Below are 15,537 nucleotides of genomic sequence, written 5' to 3'. Positions count from 1 at the left end.
CATATGGAAATCACTTTCTAGTTCGAGGAGATTGCAACCGCAGCAAATCACTATAAATTCATCGAAAACAATTTAATCCAGGTTGAAGGTGAGACAGAAACTATCGACAAACATCTTCCTCTCACTTTTCATTCAGCCCGATCGGACTAACCCAATCGAACCGACGTCGCGATGGCTCGGCCCGTCGAAACGCATCATGCTAGCCCGGCTACGAGTCAAATCAATATTTTCAGATTCAAATATGGAGATTCAAATTCAGATATATGGAAATTTATTCCCGCCGATAAGCCTGATAAACCATGGATACGCAGGGATATTCTAATGCTCTCCAATAGGCGAGATCGAGGTACAAAGTCATTCTGAAATTAACCGCGCCCGTGGGATCTCCGAGTGATAACCAAAAATCGTTGCAGGCGGTAACTCTGAAGCATACGCGAATGAACCGCAAATAACGTTCGATCGAGTAATCGATATATCCGTTACGACGACGATTCCGTTGGTTTTACTTTCAAGAATAGAGATCGTTTTATTATTACGATCCTTAGTCGTTTAAAACTTGATCTCCTACTTCGTTTTCAAATAGTTCTTTCCTTGTATCGTACCAATAATACCGTTACCTTGTATCGAAGAAATCATTAAAGTACGCTAACTGAATTTAATAGGAGCGTATAACCAAGAAGGAACGTTTTATTCCAAACCAAAAAGTTTCCGACGGAATGTAGATTAAACTTACACACACAAGTGTATAGAGAGTTTCGTAGTAAAAGAAGCTCCTTCGTTCTCAGAAGCTATGAGAAAAAGGTGCAAAGATACGGGAGGATGTAACTCGAATGCCTGCGAGAACTTCTAATAATTCGCTTCTCGCTTTAATTAAGCTCTTAATATTAATGAAGCTCTCGGGAATGTGAGTGCAGAGATGTAGGAACGTATTGTGAGAAGTAATCGGATTAAAAAGAGACACCGTCAGAGTCGAATCCGTATTAGTTGCACCGGTTCGTTCTGATGGTTCATCCTGTAATTGAAAACTCGCTGGCTCGGGAAACGTACGTAAGTAACGAGAAAGTTTGAAGCGATCGCTCTACAATCCGGACGAACATAATCTGAATCGAAACTCGATCGATATTTTTCTTTCTATCATCCTCCGAAGATTCGACAAATTTCGACTTGTCCTAAATAGAAGTTGGAGGTGCGTCGTTGCACAGAGGTGAAATTAAGAATCGAACGAGACGAAAATGTCTCAAAGGATTTGCCGAATTGTTAAAGAAGCTTTGAAAGCTTAGGCAGCATTCAGGAAGAAATTGAACGGAACGCAAAGCGACTTGCTAAATGTTGGCTGACAAAAGCTAACGGAGGAAAGCGTCGTCCACAGCGTCGTTCTCTTCCTTTCCTTCTCTTAACTTCCTACTCCGCAACAATTTCATCGGCACGCTCGAGTTGCCTGCCGGACTGGCGGTTGCGTCCCCTATAAAAGCGAGGGTAGACCATCGAGGAACCAGTGTGCTCACTGTCGACCAACATGAACAGCACAGAGAAGCTGAAAGTGAGTAGCTCCAGTAAGGCAGCCACTTGAATTCCCGTCTCTCGAACCACGCAAACGAAACTGACGTTACCGGTGAAAATTTGAGCGCGTTGTCGTTCTTCACGCAATTAGTTAAATCAATCGAAGCATATTCGTCGAATCGGTGTACTTTTCTCCTAAGAAGATCAAATAATACTTATGTTGCACGAGTGTTTTCTCGCTATTTATCGCTCGTAATAGCGAAAAAATTTTTTATCGCTATCAAAATCCCCTCTAAAACCAATAGAAAATATCATTCAAAACAATGTTAATAATCTACAATTTATTTCCCCCAGATCTTACTTTTCTGCGGCCTGGTACTGTCGGCCGTGGCCGAGGAAGCAAAAAAGACCGCGGAGTCTAGCGCCCAACCAAAAGAAGAGAAGACGAAACGCGGCTTGGAGCTTAGCTTGGGTGATCATGGCTTCGGAGGAGGTTATGGAGGTGGAGGCGGAGGAGGATTTGGCCTTGGAGGCGGTTTCGGAGGCGGCTTTGGTGGCAGCGAACATATATCCGCGGAACACGTCCCGGCAGTCACGGTCACAAAGACCGTCCACGTGCCAGAACCTTACCCAGTAGAGGTCACAAAACATGTCCCCGTACCCGTCAGTGTACCAGTCAAAGTACCAATCGACAAGCCATACCCTGTCCACGTGCCTCAGCCCTACCCTGTTACAGTCGAAAAGCCCGTGCCTTACCCGGTCGAGAAGCCAATACCTTACCCTGTGAAGGTGCCCGTCAAGGTGCCAATAAAGGTGCCTCTGCCGGTCAAGGTACCTGTCAAGGTACCGGTCACTGTACCAAAACCAGTGCCCTACCCTGTTAAGGTGCCCGTGGTCGTGAAAGAGGCTGTACCTATTGTCGTGAAGGAACACGGAGGTGGATTCGGAGGTGGTTTCGGAGGTGGACTCGGTGGAGGATACGGAGGTGGACACGGAGGTGGATTCGGTGGTGGACTGTCTTTAGGAGGTGGACACGATCTTGGCGGAGGTTATGGAGGTTACGAGCATTTGTGAAGCAAAGGCTTGTACTCGCTAGAGTATCAAAGTCTTTGACCTTCTACGTACGTCTTGTCCATCGATTGCAACAAGACGCAATTGCTGATTTCGTGAATTCGGTCATCCGAGATCACGAGACGCTTGCTGGTCGAAACGTGAACACCAATCGACGAACAAGCGTGCCCTTCGTAGTAGACGTCAGTCGAATATACCAATATTGTATTCACCGTGATCCCGAACCTTAAATTCTATTGTATAATATGTTTTTTTATAAATGAATAAAGCGATATTTTTTTATACATAACAAAGCGATTACGTAACCTTCGCAGACATAAGATTGCTCGATAAGGGAAAAAGCTGTGTTGGCGGTTACGCGATTGGGACGAATCGCGACAGAACTTTCACCGATTAATGTTACGTTATGAGGCACACTTGCTTTACCGTAAGCGAAATGTCAGCGAGAAAAAGGCTCGTATGAATTGTACGGTCGTTAACGCGAATAGAATCGCCACGCAAATTAATAGTGTAGAAAGGGAAAACGAAATGAACGTTCAACTGCGCAAAAACTTGTACCGCGGAGTTTGACGACGTTTACGCCCGCCGTTCTCTTCGAGCAATCTCGATGTTTCCATCGTCCCAACCCTTCTTTCTCTGTTTCATGCAAATCTTACACAACGATGCTGCTTCTCGAGCTAATAAATTTTCTATAGAATTTTTCCGAATTGAAATGTCTTCTCCGAACTTAACAACATTTTCTTGATAAGCATGACATTATCTGAAGAAATCATAATTCCTAGTAATTACCAAACGAAGAACCCTTTCTCCTCTTAACCTGATTTCATTTCCGCGTGCAACGTTCGTTTCCCCTTTACGCTCTCGCTAATCTGATAACAAATAGAAACTGAAAGTGACTCCGGTGTCCGTATGATCGAATTTTAAAATCTGGGAAAAGCGTGTTCGACGGGCGTCGAGAGCGCAACGTTGGAGTATGTTACGTGTACACACGGTACGAAATTGCAGAAGCGTGTCGCGTACGTACGCGACTGTGGTTTGCTTGGCTCAGCGAATTCGCCAGAAACGAGGAGACGTGCTTACGACAATTTCAGCTCATTGACGAATGCCCTCTGCGAATATCCGTTCTATCGACCTTGTCCAACGATCAAGGGAAACTATGTCGAAGCAGCACAATTGTGTTTCGAACGTTCGTCTATCGATTGCAAAATTATATTGGAGCATCCTGCTCGCTATTTCGAACCGCATGCCAAAGAAATTATCGCTGATTTAGAGAAACAAGCAAGCTACCACGAATTGCATAATTGTACTTAATTGACGAGATGAATAGTAGATTGTACACAGTTCGACTTGCCTCGCATCGAGCGAAATATCAGGAAATGATCGAATCGAATCGTAACAAAAACTAAACGGTATCTGATTCGTTTAATTAATGAACGCTTTCGACAGTGAAATTGAATTTTCGACGATACGGAACGTGAAGAGGGGGTGGCTACCGCGGATAATGCACCTGTTTTTAATAATAAGCAGTTTATAAACCACGGTGAAACGAGGCTTCGTTACTGTATAATATTTACCAGGTCTTTAAGATACAACAACCATTAGCCAGGTTTATCTCCTAGCGACCAGGCGAGTTTTAAAACGTGCTAACCGATGCTTTCGTATATAGCAAGACACGCAGACTGTTGGTTAGCAAATCCCGTTATTTAACGTGCCGCAAGCCAGGTAATCATATTTAATGGTCTAGGAAGTTCGCGTAAGAGAGAAAGAGAAAGAGAGATTTCTTCGATCAGCCGGAGAATGCATATGGATGGCATTCGCGTGCAAAGAGGAACGATGCAGATATGATGTTGCCTCAACCATACACATTGGTACCTCTGGTATGTCGATTGCATACGGCGAGTTACGTTTCCGTCAATTGTGATGTAAACGTCTTTTTTTTTTTTTGCTCAGACGCATTATTTTTTCTCGTGTATCATTTTAATTTATTTCGTGCTTAAATCGAGCAAAACGATATTTGACGTGTACGCAACGTAAAATATTATCACAAACTGTAACGTATGATAGAAGGATACTCGTAATTAGCTTTAAGGAAACACCATTGACTGTGACTAATACTTTCCATATCTATATTATGCAATCTCTCAATCATTTCGTACCTTGCACGATCGTAAGATTATATGCAAATACTTGAAACCGCGTTAAATTTAAAGCACACTTAGATCGACCGATAAATCCTCGAATTTTCCATTGTTTTGTTCTTTGTGTTTGTTCAACGGAAGATAAATATAAATCCTTCAAAAGTTCTATGCTTTCATTTACTGCGTTTCGAGTTTCGTGCCGAGTCACTCTCTAATAACTACGTAAGAAAATTCCCAATTATTTATTCGCATGGCACAGGCAAGCAACTTGTGTGCTTCCTCGTTCCCCAGAAATTGGCGCGAAATCGTTGAACACCAGGTGTTTCCGAGAAATCAGAACGTGCTGCAGCTCGACGTAGACGCGTCTACCCATGTTACGCAACATGCTTTGGAACGATGTGTCTTATTTTTCTTTCGTCTTTTCTTTTTCGTTTTACAACGTACAAAATCGTGACTTGGCGTTTGCATCAATCTCTATTGTGCTTCTTCTATAGAGATACTTGGAAGAAACGAATAAGGAGGTACCTTCACATTCGCACTACTTTTTATTCTGATATACGTGGAAATCCGCGCGTTGCGTCAGGAGCTTCCCACTATACATACGCACCGATTGCGACGTTATGTTATCCTGCAATCTCCGCACGTTATTATTTCCGCTATTTGCCCGATTTTACACGCTAGCCTCGCATGCTTCGTTTTACACCGTGATCCGATTCATACGATATAAAGTTTCGTTAATGATCTACACTGGGAGAACAATTTTTTGTACGCATATCACAAAAAATCAACAATAAAAACTGTTGCGTTTATAAAGAGTACATTAACGTAACAGCTTTTAGTTTTGTACTAACTTCTTTCCCCGCGTAACTTTAATAGTAACCGTTAAAGGTATCTTTTATTTCTTTAGATTTTCTATTTAGCATTCATTTAGATTCATTAAAGAAATCTTTGTGAACTAAGTAACGAGAATACCATACGAATAGATTCGAAAGTGACGTTTGAAAGCAAACGTATCAACGTTAAAATAATAAAGCTATACTTTCTTGTTTTAATTAGAAAGATACGGGGGCTATTATTATTGTTTTTATTGCAAAACGTTCATATGGTTGCCTGATATAATAATGTAGTAAGAATGCGAACGAGTTTGCTACACGTATTATGAAACATTTGAACCTTTGATTTCGTACTGACTTAGTTTCCTCCTTCTTTTTTTTTTTTTTTTTTTCTTTTGCAAATGACGAAACATCTCTTATTTGCTGTACAGCGCATACATTTCTGATATTCCCCTTCACTTTCTACGTAAACGTATAAACTTGTTATACGTGTCAACAAAATCGAGCAAATGGAATATCTTCATGGAAAATGGAAATTTATAATACATCCGTAATGTAGGAAGTAGGAATACTCTCGAGAAAAGTTTCGTTTCAAGCTCGCAAAACAACCGGAACAGAAATCTTCCAATTTTTTAGCACGACACAAATATGTGGATAGAAATTGTCGCATGCCTGTCTAATAGCGTATTCTATATTTCCGTTGTCTGTCCCTTTCTTATAGATTTGCAAAATCTCTAGCATTCCATACCAGTATACAACGCGTTGCAACGTGAAGGGAATATGCAATCCTTCATTCTATACGATCAGTCACGTTCGACGATAGATTCTACCTTGTTTGCACTAGAAATGATCGTCAACATTGCGTTAATATTGGTTCTGTCAACACGCACGCATCTCGAGTTTGCGTTTTACTTGCTCGCACCCTCTTGCTCTTATTGCATCGTGAAAAAAATGGAACATAAATTAATCAAAAAAATGAAACGATACTGAGATGAAACGAAGTGAACGATTCGTAAGATCGTAATATTGTGAAATTGACAGCCTTAAAGAAGATATTTAACTAGTTACGTTAACGAAGAACTTTTCCTGCAATTTACAGCACAATTCTAATGAGAAACAGAGTTGTAACTAAAATAAGACCGTAACTTCATCGTAATTACTAGACCGTAATTTCACAAGGGTGCGACAAATTACTTCCACCACCTAAGCCATGTTCCTCCCTGATAAAACTTTATCGAATTCCTGAAGGAAAAGAGGAGCCACGTGGAAAATAATAGCCGTTTAATCAACATTATTGAAAATAAGGAAACTGGGACTACGTTTGTTACGAATATTCGACAAATTTTTGTTCTATCTTCCGCTATTCCCATGCAGTGTTTGAATTTTCCATTTAAACATTAAATTGACGGTATTCTACCGCATTTCATTTTTCCATTGTTATTAATGCCAAATTAGTCAAATAGTACAAACAGAAGCAGGTAAACGGCATTCCTCTGTAGAGAAAAATACATATGTATAATTATATAGCCTTGCTATTTCCATATTCCATATGCATATTCGATCAGAGAAATCACTGTGAAGAGCTGTAGTAACGGTGACATCTGAATTTATCACCGTATTAACTGGTACATCATGTTGTGGAATTGTAAATGTAACTTTCATCGGAAGTGGACTACATAGAAATGCCTTATGTTGCGCAACGCGTCACAGGATTATATGTACTCATTTAAATTCCACTCGAATCTTTGTCAACAATCTGTCTCGGATGATGCAGAGTGTCTACTATCGGCTTTTCTGTTACTGTACAAAGTTACCGGTCTCCCTCCCTTTTGTATCTTTTATTTGCATCGTCGCGGAGAAACTTTCCAAGTTCCACGGCACCGGAACCATCCATCGCGATCGAAAGTTCCTTGTACCAAGACCGTCGTCGTTCTGAAAAATCTTTCCGGTGTGTGTGCATGGTGTCGTAATGCCTACGCTACAGCATTCGTAGACGCGGTCACAAAGTCAATGAGATTACGCAGACCAATCCATGCATTTCCTAGGTCGCACGAGATCGCTTGTGCGTTACAAGTGCACAAGCGTCGATCGAACGTTCGATCATTACTTCCGCACCGTTCCTATCTCTTTGAATCGTAATAGATATTATACAAGTGTAAATGCTATGCATGTTATTCTCTCTTTTTTTATTTCTTTTCTTTCCATTTCCTTCTTCGTTGTTTTTTTTTCTCTTTTTAGGAAAAGTCGTTCTGCGTTGGGTATATGATATCGCGAAATTTAAGAACGATTGAGGAATATATTATACAGATTTCATTGAGTGTACGAATTAGCGAAATTGTGAAGAATCGAAAACTCTTCCGCATGTCAACGAACGATAAAAATCGAAAACGAAAGTAGAGAAGTCAGTGATTTAGAATGTAGAATGCTCGTAAAGTAAAACACATAAGATAGGTACGTAAGTACGTATTTGAGTAATATATCATCTCTAAGTAATATATGATTCTCTTACAAAAAACAGATACGTTAATCGTATGGTTTTATTCTCTGTTGTAATTTATGAAGCTAAATCATACACGATATACTTGAAGTATTAAATCTAAATAGTGAAAATAATATACATGGAAAATATAGGATAGTACTATATCTACAATTTTATTTTATTATCATTATTTACAAAGCAACACAGTGGGTTAAAGCTATTTGATACAACAGACAGTATTCATGTGTAAAAATTGCTTTTAACATTGTCACTATCAATAAATTACTACATATCTTAGTTTCCAACTTAGTTCTTGGTAACTTAGTTTTCAACAGGACTGTAAAGAATATAATTTTTCATTTGTATAATGAAATTCCATTTACAGGCACTTATTAGATAAAGACTTTTAAAATCCTATAAATACTTTCATAGAAACTGATGTTCATATACCTCCATATTTTTATCTAATCCAATATCAATCTATTCAATAGCTATAAATAGCTATATATAATTTTAATAGCAGATGAGACTCAGTAACCAATTTTCTTCATATGTATTTTTATAATTACATATTTTTCATTTCTTTACGTTCTACAATTACAAAGAAATATACGACTTATTTCAACTCTATAGTATAGGAATGTTGTACAAAAAGTATTTTATGTCTAACTGTTGGAAGACAGTGCTCGTGAAATATATTTACAATTACCTAATTATAAATATAATTATTATAATTATGTATATTACTTAAAAATTACATTAACCAGGATTCATAACGTTAATCATGTTAACTGTAGTCTCATTTTTCGTAGCAGGTATATCATTATCATTTGTGTTATCATTTATATTAGGTTCTTTGTCAATTATTTGATTTTTAGAATATACAGAATTAGATACATTAGACATGTGATCGTTTTCAATTAATCTATTTGCACCTACATGTGTATTAATAGATACTATGCTATCTTTTAATATGTTAGAACTATTGTTACTATTAACAGTGTTAAGGCTTGTAGCGGCAGTGTGTTTTAAAGCCAAATATTCATCGACGGAACCCATCGGATGTTTTTCGATAACCTTATTATTAGTTGCCTGTACTACAGGCAGTGACGAAGGAAAATTTTTATTCGGAGACGTACTAAGCTTAGAAAGTCTTTGACGTTCCCTTAATCGTTTACGAATTTCCGACTGGATCTTCGATTCTTTTATTACATTTTGTACATCGTCCGTTTGATAATAACGACTTGCCCAAGTTTCAGTTCCATTCGATTTCTGTGGGGAATTTGTTTCCATTTGCGATTTGCATTCCTTCTTTTCCACAACTTTACTATTTTTATCATTCTCATTATTTTCTATATCATCCATATCATCGCAATAATCATCTAAATCAATTATTTCATCTAAGTCAATGGACTTTTCTTCGTCTAAACCTACTTTGCTTGAAATACTTGTTTTGGTAGAATCGTGTGTATGTGAAGGATTATTAGGCGTTATTTTTGATTTAATATTATTTTCGTGTACTTTATCATCTAAGTTTACATCTTGTGACGAACAATCGTCACCTTCTGTAGCTTTCACATTTTGACTAGTATTACTTGATTTTACATTATCTGTATCAATTTTGGTAGTTATATCTTTTGATTGCTCTTTTATATGCGACTTTTTCTTTATTTTTCGCCTTTTACTACTAGATTTTGATTGACTATCCTTACGAAGTATATTATTGCTATAATTACATTTAAAAGTTTCAGTTTCATGTGTATTATCTATTTCTTTATCTGTTTCTGTTGAACTTTTAGTTACTTTATTTTCCTTTGAATTTTCTATATTATTAATATTACAAATATTATTTAAATCTCCATTCTCAGTATGATTAATATTGTCTTTGGTCTCTATAACTCGTTCGTTTTGTAATTTTTTATTTACACGCACACCACTATGAGGTTCTCCTTCACTATCACTAGACAATAACTCAATAGTTGGAGTTGGTTGAACAACTAATACAACGTCTTCATCTTCAGCAATTGTATTCTGCTGAGCACTAATAATTCTCTCTAATTGCCTTCTACAATTTTCTTTTTCTTTTATCTCATCTTGCTCAGTCTTAGCCGCAGCATTTTCATTTGACGTATCGTTACTTACCACAGATTTAGAAGTATCTGGTATTACATCTTCCTCTTTCCTTATTAAAGCTCTTATTGCCCTTGCACGCATTTCCAACTCTAACAAATCCAATAAGCTATCGCCATCCTTTTCTTTACTTTTATCTATAACATTCTCCTTCTTTACTTGTATATCTTTATGAGTGCAATCAGGAATTTTCTTACAAGTAGATTTATTATCACTTTTTTTACTAAGTTGAGATTTTCCTTTTTGTTTGATTCTCTCTTTCTTTATTTTTCCCTTAGGTAATTTTGAACCATCTTCCTTTTTACATATTTCATCATCGGTAAACCATTCCTCTGTATCTGAGATAATTTCCAACGAGGGTCCTATAATTATTTGTATACCATATATACATTACCACAAGTAAGTCTTAAAACCCATAACATTAAACGTACCTGAATCATCTGATTCACTTGTATCTGATGATTCTAACATAGGTTTCCCATTTAAGATACACAATATACGGCTTTTTGACATGCCACTTAATTCATTAGCACACCATTTTTCTAACTGTCCAAAATCCATTTTCTAAAAGGAATAATTCTGTGAACTATATTGTATAAAATTACTTGGTTCTAATAAATAGAAGAGAAACAACAGCCTACAACACATGATGTCAAGAATTGGAATACCTTTAATGTTTGAGGTAACATCATTTGTATTTTTTCAGCTTTAACTGATTTAAAAAGTTGACGAGCTAATTCCCTGCGATCTGACAAATATTCCTTAATTGGTTTTAAATCTCTAGCATCTACTTCTTCGTCAGATGATAGCGAAGAAGAAGTGCCAGATGAACTACTAGCTTCCTAAAATTTAATATTATGTTTCTCTTAATTAAACTTAATATGAATATTTATTCAGAAAAAGTATTCACAAGAAGTATACAAATGTTGATAAGTCACACTGAAATAATATGAAAGAAAGTGATTACCTCACTACTATATGCATTCTTTTTTCCTTTTGACATATTTGATTTACGAGATATTCAATATGTATTAAATTCCTACAAACAATTCGTATAAATGACACTCAACTTTTACGACTTTTTATGATGTCGTACAAATGTTGTCTGCTTTCTGCATATATGTATTCTAAATACGCAGCAATACAAACGTGAACTAAAAAAGACATAGATGTATCATGTTATAGAGCTTTGTGACTCATGTTCTGAAATACCGATCATGCAAAAAGTCAAATTTCTACCAAGCGAACATTGTCTCATTCTGTCTTAATCCATACCACGTCGGTAACATTATCTGGTAATGCTAAAATCTCAAATAAGGATCTCAGAATCCTTAAGAACGTGGAATATGAAAATATATTCGATGTAAAATCTATGTTACGAGTTGTTTGCGGTAAAACAGCTACCTGCTACTGCTACTCGTGTTAGGGAATAACCTATCTTATTGTTGACAATCATTTGTCAACAAGATGATACCAATTAAAGGAAACACAGACTTATGAATTGTTCGAAACATAATCATATAGAAATATTTTATTTTTAAAGATAGTATTATTGGTATTATAAGAATATTATTTCTTGTGCAGAATTAGTTTTGTGATTAATAATTGACACATGACAGATAACCAAGTTAGCAATTAAAATTTGTACTTCCTGCTTTCTAATGTTGTACATAGACGCGAATTCGTGTCTTTTGATAAAAAGTGAAACAGACTCAGTTGTTATCACTAGAAGTGATATCTCTCTTTCAAGATATGTTTCATGATAAAGTCTATTAAATTCATTGTATATGTGCTATATTTCTGATTTCTGTATTTACAAATAATAATAAAAAATAATAATCAAAAATGCTAAACAGAGTTAAATCAGTATTGATGAATGTTGTGGGTGGAAGTGAACTCGGTCTGCAATATCCTACTGACTCAGATAACGAAGCAGTAACAGATTATCTTAATTTAAACATTGTTGCAGAAGTAGAAAATAAACCATATAGTAGACCCAGTTTTCTAGGATTAACAACAGAAGAAACTCAAGTAAGTATTTAGGAGTATCATCATTGTCAGGATATGTAATAATAAGTAATAAAAACACCTTTAATTATATAATCAATAGGTAAGTGCTGATCATAGGGTAAGACCAATTATAGTTCCAAGGGATTTGAGTCGGTTACCATGGTGTGCTGGCTATGCAGAATGCATAAATGCTGGAAAAAGCACATGGAATGAAGATCAAACTTCTGCAACCAGAGGAGACCTCAAATTATCAGATGTTAATGTTACGTTACCTTATGTCATATTCTCTATGTTTGATGGGCATGCTGGCTATCAAGTGGCTTTAACGGCAAGACTACACTTACATAGGATAATCCTTGTAAGAACAGATAAAAATTTTACTGATATATTTCAACGTCAAATTTTTAAACCTAAATTGTTTTTCCAGGGAAGATTAATGGCAATACCTGGCAATATGCTGCTAAATGAAGATGAAGATGAACTGATCAAGGGAAGAGATTTAGTAATTGGTGCTATTGAATTAGCATATAGACAAATGGATCAAATGGTAGAAGCACAAGCTCAAGGAGGAGGTGGAGGTTGCACAGCAATTACCATTTTATTTCTTAATGGTAGATTATATGCTGCAGGTGCTGGTGATTCAAGGTAATAATGCCAACAGTTAAATTTCTAATATGGATGATAAAAATCAAAATATTACCAAATGTACACTTGACAGAGCTGTATTAGTTTTGGGAGACAGTCAGCGTGCATTAACAAGAGATCATACCCCTGATTCAGAATCGAATCGTGTCAGAGCATTAGGTTTTCTAAGAAGTACCGAATTATTGAAAGGTCATTTCACACCACTAGAATTTAGAAAACGACCTTTGCAAAAAGAATTAGGATCTATGGTTTTGTATAGAGAACCTTTTATGACTGGTTGGGCGTATAAAGTCTTATCGCTCTCTGATTTGAAACTACCTCTTATCTCTGGACATGGCAAAAGGGTAAACATTCTCAATATCAGAAAATATTGTGAGTTAGTTAAAAAAGATCTAATATATTTTTACTATATAGAGTCGTGTAATGGGTACTATAGGAGTAACGCGTGGTTTTGGAGACCATGGCTTAAAAGCAGCAAGTACAGGAGTTAATATAAAACCATTCCTATCATCACAACCCGAAGTGCAGTCTATAAATTTAGATAGTTGTAATCTCACAGAACGTGATTGCATTATTGTAGCTACAGATGGACTTTGGGATGTTGTATCAGATAAAACAGCAGCAAATATACTTAGAAAGACACTTACTCCAGATAATCCATCATTAGAATACAGGTATTCTTTCTTTTCTTTCTTTTGTTTTTAGAAATTAGAGAATTCGTATGAATTAAAGTTCGTAGTAATTAAAAATAAAGGTTATAAAATTATCCGTTTTATAGACTCACAATGGGTGCTCAAGAATTGGTACAAGCAGCACGTGGTAGATTAGTGGGACGAGCTTGGGTTGGTAAATCAGAAAATCTTGAAGAAACTGATGAAAAGTTTTCACCTATGGCATCAGTTGATGATATCAGTGTCTTAGTGGTACCGTTATATCCTTACTTGTGCGAACATAAACAATGGTTGAAAACAACACAACAAGAAAGAAGATATTCTATGGATTCATTGCACATATCAGTTAATAATTCTGTATAATAGATGATCAAAGCTGTAGATATTGATTACATTATGTCTAAGTAGGAATGTTACAGTTGCGATCAAGTGTATATTCACGAATTAACACCATGATTAATCACCAAAATACTGTTGCTTTTACATTGCTTTTAACAAATAATATTTATATAAATTGAATTTTTAAGCTATCTAGCAGTTATTTTAAGAGCGATAATTTATTATATACTGCCACTATATAAAAGTGTAATTAAGAAATGCCATGATTATTTAACAAAACATTCCAATTGTAGAGTGTTGAGTATAACATAATTTAATTTTAAATAGAACGCAGCACCCAAAGTAGAGATAAAGTCTGTATAATTTTTAAATTGTACACATTTATCATGAGAATTGTAAGGAAAGTGTCGTAAACAAAATTTGTATGAAGATAATGTTACTATAAACATATTTTGTTCTGAGTGATTTTACCTATCTATCTTATATTTATTTGCACTTTAAAGTGATCAAACTGAGATAAATATAAATTGTAGTTAAGCAGTTGATTTATGTAAGATATTAAAAGAGACAAGAAAAAGATTTAAATATATTTTATCTCACCTTCGTATAATCTGTTTTGATTTTGATGTAATCAGTGTAATTATAACATTAAATAAACGTTATACTGCATTGATTTAAATGAGTTTAAAATCATTCTAAACTCTTAATTCTCTTTAACTTAATAAACATACTTTATTTCTACTTTAAACTATACAAATTCGAAATGTATGTAATTGATATATTCAACAATACGATTTGTTATTCAATAAAACGAAGAAAATTGCAAATAAAATTTATCTACGACTTACATTGCGATTTCCATTCCAGGCTAAATGATCCATCGATGCTCATTTCAACATCCTACACTTATTTCGCTTCGCATTTAGAGTATTATACACTTAAATTTTTGTACATTACGCTGTTTGTAAGACATTCGATCGCGTAAATTAAACAACTTTTTAATATAAATTTATATCATTAAAATCTCAACATCTTTCCACACCGACGCGACGCGTTTAAGTTGAGTCACGTGATGTAAACTTTTCAAATTTTTCAACGAATATTATACTGCGCATGCGTTGCGTCTAATTTAAATTTGAAATATAATGTAGTATATTCTCTACATTGGTCTATATTAATAGTTTGACAGTTTATATATTTCACAATATATTATTTATGAAATATTTTTATATTTAAAGATATATAGGATATGTAGATTACATGTAAAGAAGAACATAAAAGTGAAGTAAAATAAAGATATACATCAAATATATGTACTCCAAAAAACACTCCACAATTATGAATACTTTACTTCACTTTAATACATTTGAAAAGTTTAAAAAACAATTTTTGAATTTTCAAATATTTAAAACTACAATTTATAATTTAAAACATTCGAAAATATGTTTCAAATTTAAAAGTTCCAATTTTTCTAAATTTCCGTAAGTGCTCATACATGCTTCGTACTTCAATATATACATATAGGTATATTTCTATTAATGATTAAGGTCAGTTCCAAATGTAGAACGATTATATTCTTAGTTCTTAAGTAAACATTAAATTTCTTCCACAGAGTTGCAATAACAGTTAAAAATATGAACTTCCGTATACGAGGAAAAGCATGCACGTAAACCCTTTAGGTATTTAAAGGGGCAAGTGCATTTTCGCGTCGTTGGGATGGC

At 35.5% G+C, this 15,537-nt stretch overlaps 3 protein-coding genes across 4 annotated transcripts; 2 read left to right on the top strand and 1 right to left on the bottom strand.

Annotated features, from left to right (window-relative positions):
• The first annotated feature begins 1,382 nt into the window (after positions 1-1,382).
• Positions 1,383-2,860, top strand: LOC139988898 (uncharacterized). The gene is made up of 2 exons (XM_072006684.1): positions 1,383-1,540; positions 1,855-2,860. Exons 1-2 carry the CDS (start codon positions 1,517-1,519, stop codon positions 2,572-2,574), a joined length of 744 nt encoding a protein of 247 aa, XP_071862785.1. The 5' UTR covers positions 1,383-1,516; the 3' UTR covers positions 2,575-2,860.
• A 5,310-nt stretch (positions 2,861-8,170) lies between these two features.
• Positions 8,171-11,294, bottom strand: LOC139988680 (uncharacterized). 2 transcript variants are annotated; one of them, XM_072006359.1, is made up of 4 exons: positions 11,119-11,294; positions 10,796-10,993; positions 10,583-10,715; positions 8,171-10,513 (listed from the first exon to the last, which is right to left on the bottom strand). In XM_072006359.1, exons 1-4 carry the CDS (start codon positions 11,152-11,154, stop codon positions 8,781-8,783), a joined length of 2,100 nt encoding a protein of 699 aa, XP_071862460.1. In that variant the 5' UTR covers positions 11,155-11,294; the 3' UTR covers positions 8,171-8,780. The 2 variants fall into 2 exon arrangements, with proteins under 2 accessions (XP_071862460.1, XP_071862461.1); XM_072006360.1 differs by having other exon boundaries at positions 10,820-10,993; positions 11,119-11,292.
• Positions 11,295-11,536: 242 nt separating this feature from the next.
• On the top strand, positions 11,537-14,487 carry LOC139988681 (protein phosphatase 1H). The gene is made up of 6 exons (XM_072006361.1): positions 11,537-12,182; positions 12,262-12,519; positions 12,589-12,806; positions 12,880-13,150; positions 13,221-13,480; positions 13,585-14,487. The coding sequence occupies exons 1-6, from the start codon at positions 11,997-11,999 to the stop codon at positions 13,838-13,840; spliced, it is 1,449 nt and encodes a 482-aa protein (XP_071862462.1). The 5' UTR covers positions 11,537-11,996; the 3' UTR covers positions 13,841-14,487.
• Positions 14,488-15,537: the final 1,050 nt, after the last annotated feature.

The sequence above is a fragment of the Bombus fervidus genome, chromosome 7 (assembly GCF_041682495.2).
Source record: "Bombus fervidus isolate BK054 chromosome 7, iyBomFerv1, whole genome shotgun sequence".
In the NCBI taxonomy this organism is placed as follows: domain Eukaryota; kingdom Metazoa; phylum Arthropoda; class Insecta; order Hymenoptera; family Apidae; genus Bombus; species Bombus fervidus.
The sequence above is the reverse complement of the archived record's forward strand: the minus strand, read 5'-3'. Positions and strand labels throughout refer to the sequence as shown.